General features: G+C 38.1%; 1 protein-coding gene across 1 annotated transcript in view; it reads left to right on the top strand.

The window, feature by feature from the left end:
- The first annotated feature begins 1,545 nt into the window (after window positions 1–1,545).
- Window positions 1,546–6,457, top strand: part of LOC133411639 (collagen alpha-1(XI) chain-like) — an 85,061-nt gene continuing 80,149 nt past the window's right edge. Inside the window, exon 1 of the mRNA XM_061694228.1 lies at window positions 1,546–1,687. Coding sequence (XP_061550212.1) covers window positions 1,579–1,687 — 109 coding nt within the window. The 5' untranslated portion in view covers window positions 1,546–1,578. The remainder of the gene's footprint in view (window positions 1,688–6,457) is intronic.

The following is a 6,457-nucleotide window of genomic DNA, read 5'->3' as shown; positions in this document are numbered from 1 at the left end:
GTCCCACTGAAGAGTTTCCAGATGTTACTCATTTTTGTTTTTTTGTTTTTAATAATAATGCAACCCATTCATAACGACTGGCTGTTTATCGCTTTTATGGGCTGGAAGTATTATTGTTTGATTAGTGACGAGCGCTCCACTTAGCGTCCGCACGCCGTCCTGTATGGCTTCCACCTGTGCTTCCATTTTGTCTTCCAGTCTCTTTTTTTTCCTGTTGTTTTTTTAGCCGCTAATTATTATCAGGCCTGAAGTCTCCGAGAGGAAGCTGGCGAGTCTGGAAAACATTTGAATTTTTGGCTACCGGGTGCTAGTCCCCATTCCCACCCCCTTTGAACACATTGGCCCCATAAAGGAAGCTGTTAAAAACTCCATTTTGAATCGTCTACAATAACAACTCTGCCCACCTTTTCTGCTTCATTTGCATTTCTGGTCAGCTGACCTGTCCTTCATTTTGTTCCATTTCGTAGAGAAATCATTTAAAGTAGAAATAGTCTGGTCCGAGGTCAAACTGTGGGCTGTGGTAAAATCCTTTATTAACTGTTCCATTTTCTGGTTGTATGGTTACCTTTGCACTTTTCATCGTTACTAATCCCATATGTCGCATTCACTTCCTTTTTCTGCTCATAACACTTTTCATCATCAATGATCCCAGTTGTTGCTGTGAGTTGCATTTCCTGTTCCATGGTTATCATCACAAATTTCACAATCAGCGATCCCATATGTTGCAGTCAGTTCTACAGTGATAATCACGCTTTTGCCATCAATGATTCCATGTGTCGCAGTCAGTTCCTTTTCTGGTTCTGTAATTACTTTTCGTCTTCAGTGATCCCATATGTCGGTCTTTTCCTTTTCCTGTTCTATAATTATATTCACATTTTTCATCATCTCTCATCTGCTGTGTTCTGTGAGTTCAGTTTCCTGTTCTATGGTTATCATCACACTTTTCCTCTCTACCATCACTGATACCCTTGTAAGGGGTCAAGCTGAAGTCTCACGAGGTTTGCTAAAGTCTTGCGTGATGTTTAAAACTCTTTGAAATTTTACTTGATGGTTTTTTTTTTAGGTTTATTTTTCCAGAACATTTTAGTTGAACACTTTTTTTCTTCATTTTGTGAGGTTTTGATGTGATTCCGGGGGTGGCTGCACCTGAAGCCGGTGATGCTCTGCTGTAGATGATGGAGGTGAGGGGAGGACCAAAAGGAGGTTGGCCTATAAGGGGTGTGGAGAGAACTTTCCCGAGTGCTGATTTGACGAAGGGATGCTTTTTCACAGTGAGTATCCTCCTCGTTGGCCTTCGTCCAACCCTTCTCAAGGAGTCTACTGCATTTTTTTTCATGACAGCGCTCCAGCATCAGTGTGCTGCTGCGCTTGGAGAAAGGGGGAAGCCGGTCTGAAGCTTCTCGTCAGGCCGCCACAGGCACAGGCATCGTCACTCTTCCCCCCCCCCCCCACCCCTCACATGGAGCTGTAGTAGTGCCAGCACACACACTTTTTCAGGAGGATTGTTGTTTTTTTTTTAAATTTAACTTTTTTAATTTAACGAGAAAAGTTCGTGCACCACCCGCGCGGGCGATCACCATGGAGACGCAGAGGCGGCCCGCCAGGTGGAGGACGAAAAGGTGGCTGCGGGATTCCACGCTTGCCGCTGTCGTTGTTTTAATCCTGCAAACTGCTGCTGTCAGAGCAGGTAAGAAGCTTTTCTTCTTTTTTTTCCTTTTTCTTTCTTTTTTTTTCTTTTTTAAAATGTATTTATTTTAATTTTTTTATAAAGCAAAGTGTGCCTTTCAACCACCCAAAACAGGGTTACGCGGCTATTGCACCTTGCATTTGCAGCTGTTTTATTTATTTATGTATTTATTTTTAGTTCAATTAATGTGTCTTTGCCCATTGTTACACCTTCCTTAAACCCGTTTTACGATATGTCTTGAGTCACGTTCGACTTGGCACAAAAGCGCACCCCAACATTTTTCTTAGGCGTGGTCCGCCGAGGTGAGCGCTTAGGTTGGAGTCCTTGATGCATAAAAAGGGGGTGGAGGGAACTCAAGTGAGGATGTGCTCTCATTCATGTTGAACATTGTGCACTTGTTTTATTCTCAATCCTCTTGGTCGTAAAAATTGTGTTTGTGCTGGGCTACAGTGGGTTTACGCACGACTTTTACGCATGGGATAATACGGAGAGACGTACGTAAACTATCACAGGAAAAGTTTATTTACAGGAGAAATAAACGTATTCATCATTACCCAGTAACTAAACACTAATTGCACATTCAATGACATGTTGAACCTATCTATTTTTTAAATGACCCGGAAAATGTTTAATTTTTGATATTGTTGAACTCGAAGGCATGGAATTCACATCCCTACTCCTTGAAGGATATCTTTTCCATCTCTCCACTATTATCCAAGCGCCCCCGAACCACCCCCCCCCCCTCCCACTTGCCCCCACCCCAGACACACGCACACAAAAGGGAGCGTTGATGGAAAAGAGAGAAGGAAGGGGCTAAAAAGTGGACTATTTTGACTGGTTTAAAAACATATGTGGGTCACATTAACGTCTAGCTTTGAAGAATAGTGTCGGAAGAGCCAAAAAAACATCCATACTGTGCAGTCCCAAGCCAGGAATATAAAAATGTGCGTCTGCTGGCTTTCTAATATTTGCTTTTTTGGGCTCATTTCAAAGAGTAAAGACTTGGAATTTCTGAGAAGAAGCCTTTGGCTGGCTTTTATTTGGCCCACAATGTGGGAATTCTGGTTAAAGTGGGCAGTAGCAGCACCGGAGAATAATATCACCAAAGAATCAAACAAATCAGCAACAAGAATAGTCAGCACCAGTATGTGAAAACTACAGGAATATCAAATACTAAATGCGAATGTGCAGTATTGTCAGTACAAAAAAAAACTACATTTATCATATCTCTCGACATTGGAACCTCGGTTTGAAAACGACCCAGTACACGAACAATTTGGTTTATGAAAAAATGTTTCAAAGAAAAATTACCTCGGGTTACCTACTTTTTACAAACACTCTTGGCATGTTCATGGAAGGCTCAGAACTTTGTGCTTTTTCTCACACCACATAAAAATCACTGGGTCCGTGCTTCAGGTATCTTTGTTTTGTGCCTAAAATGGCCGCGACGTCCCACAATGAAACGCAAAAGCTGCGCGGCATTTTGGGTGGTGGTGGCCAATTAGGGCTAGTAGTAACCATAGTGAATGTAAACATTACTCTACCCGAAAAGGCTAAGACACTGCGCAGTGATTTGCAAGCAAACTCACTGCTATTTCATCATTAGAAAGTGTGTTTTCACCTATTTCTATATTGCGCAGGATTTATTTTTAACCACACAACGGCAAAAATAAGGTAAACAAAACATTGTTCAACGGCTGGAACGGATTCCTTGTATTTCCATTAATTTTAAAGGGAAACATTACCTTGGTTTATGAAAATTTCAGTTTGAGAACGGGGTCATGGAACAAATTAAATTCATAACCCGACGTTCCACTGTATATGTATGAACGGTGAACTGTACATTTATCAATGGATACTGTGTATACAGAAGTGAATGTGCACAGCAGCAAGAATAGTCAGCAGCATTGTATGTAGCAAAATAACTGTATACAGTATTTCAAAAAACAGTCTTTAGATGAATGTTAAACGGTACATGAATAGATGGTGTACGTACAGACGTGAATGTGAAGAGCAGCAGCGATAGCAGCAGTGTACCTAATGTAGCGAGACAACTATGATATGAATCCTACATAAGTGTATTAGTGGCAAACTATACATGAATAAATATCAACAGCATTGCATATAGCAAAATAACTATATCAATTGTCTATATATTATTGTGCAAGTGTATATGAATAAATACTAATTTAGAAGTGAATGCGAACAGAAACAAGCATAGTCAACGACATCGTACGTTTAAAAAAATATATTCATGTATAAATAAATTGCCAAATGTTGAACTGGATATGAAAAAAAGTGCATACTGTACTTTATATAGAGAAGTCAAAGTGAGCAGCAGCAAGAATAGTCAGCAGCATTGTAGGTATAAAAAAAGCTGTCTGTATTAATGCATCAAGTATGTTTTATATCTTTGAATGGCAAACTGTACATGATTATATATAGGTAGATGCTATTCAAAAACACACATACACACTGTACTGTATGTACATACAGTATATTAATCAGTATATTGTGTGATCATCAAAGCCAAGTGTCCCATCTTGCCCCTCCTTGCTGCTGTCCCACCATGATTGAGATGTAAGGTCACCATAATTGCATGATGTGCACTCGCAAACATTTGCGGGGTCTCTTGAGAGGGCGGGAGGAGTGTGTGTGTGTGTGTGTGTGTGTGTGGTGGGGGGAGGGGGGGCTTTAATTGCTTTCATTGCTGCCAGACCTCGTTAGAACGCCTCTTGTCAAAAGGGAGAGAAAAAAAAAATCCCTGGGAGAAGATTCCTGACTTAATCACAGCTAACTCCACATCAGACCAAATAGACCGGGGTGGAATTTTTGCCTCCATGTCTGCTGCGTTCCCTTGTAATGATTTTAACGAGTTTTATTTTCTTTCTTCTTTCATTCTCACGTCGTGCATCTGCATGCACCCGAGGGAGATTATCATGCTTTTTTTTTTTTTTTTTTTTTTTTTTTTTCCTCCCACATTTTTTTTTTCTTCTGGAGAGCTTGGTCACATGGCAGACATGCTGCTGCTGCTGACACACGTTGACAAATGAGCTGTCTTAATCACCCACAAACACTCCATTAAAGCAGTCGCAGTTAATAGTCGATTATCTCGAGAAGCGAGAGGAGCTGGAATGCTGGATTGGGACAGACAGTGTGCCGTGCAGTGGAAAGAAGGAAAGGGAAGAAAGGAAAGTGGCAAAGAAAGTGGAGAGTGGGATTGGGGGTGGGTTGGTGGGCGTGTGTCCTGAGCAATAGGCCACATCTGGAATATATGAGGCCTTGAGGTATGCAGTAATGCACAAAGGTATTCACCAACTCTTAGAGAAGAATCAGTAGCTTAGCACTATATTCCAACACAGACATTTGCTTTTTTTTTTTTTTAACCAATATGTTCCCTTTATAATCACACTTTTGATGTGACATGAAAGTTCCCCTCTTGATTGACTGGCAAAATACATTTTGTATGCATGAAGAAAATGAAAAAAAATAAATAAATCCCTGAGCGGGTTTATAAATTGCTTATTAATCATCATCATCATTATCAAGAGATTTATAAACAATTCTGTTCAACATTAGGTGTTGTCATTAACATTAGTAACCATATTACAAAGCCTTTATGAAGCCATCATATGGGTAACTAGTTGGTTAATACTTTATAATGATGTAATAATTAGAAGTAGGTGACTAATGATGTAAACAATACTTTATAAATCAGTATTAAGCAGTTAAAAATGACAGATTTTCAACATCAGGTGTTGGCTGACTGAAGTGTGTTGCACCTAATTTTATTTTACAATTCAACTTATTACAACTTTATTTATAAAGCATCAATAGAGTTACAAACCACTTCATGAAGCATTGACAAGTTGGCTCATAGCTGCTTTATAAAGTATTAATAACCCAGTTATTAACCTCTATAAAGTGTTAACAAAGTAGGTAATAACTTTACAAAGCATTATCAAATATGTTGATACCGCTGTATAATGTATTACCAAATAAATTACCTTTTTTTACTAAGCATTAATAAACTAGTTATTAGCCACCGTATCAAGCCTTAATAAACTAGCTATTAAACCACTTTACAAATCATTAAAAAAGTATTTAATAACCACTTTGTAAAGCATTAATAACATGGTTATCGCTTTATAAAGCATTACAAAGTTACCAAGTAAAGTCTTAGTAAAGCATTACCAAAGACGTTAATAACTACTTTATTAAGCCTTAATAAAGTAGATACATGTGTACAGCGTCATGAACTAGTTATTGACCACTTTATAAATCATTAACAAGTCGATATTAACACTTTGTAAAGCATGAATAAATTGCATTAATCTCTTTATCAAGCATTAACAAACTAATTATTAACACTTCATAACGCATTAACAAACTATAGATATCAACCATTTTATATAGCCTTAATATGCAGTTAATAACCACTTCATAAAGCATTAATTTACTTGTAATAACCACTTTATAACGCATTGACAAACTATTTAACTACAGCATTATAAAGCATTAACCACTGTATTAAGCATTAATAAAGTAAACCATGAAATAAAGTTACTATTCACTTTGTGAAGTATTAATTTACTAGTTAATAAGTAATTTTAAAGCATTATGTAAACTAGTTAATAACCATTTTCAAGCATTAACAAACTAGTTAACTGCAGTATTGTAAAGCAATAATAAACAGGTTGATAACCACCAAAGCATTGAAAGCCCAAGTATTAACCATGTTAATAAACATCAGTAAACCAGTTAATAACA

This window comes from Phycodurus eques, chromosome 13 (genome assembly GCF_024500275.1).
Source record: "Phycodurus eques isolate BA_2022a chromosome 13, UOR_Pequ_1.1, whole genome shotgun sequence".
In the NCBI taxonomy this organism is placed as follows: domain Eukaryota; kingdom Metazoa; phylum Chordata; class Actinopteri; order Syngnathiformes; family Syngnathidae; genus Phycodurus; species Phycodurus eques.
Note: the sequence above shows the minus strand (reverse complement) of the source record. Positions and strands in the feature narration are given on the sequence as shown.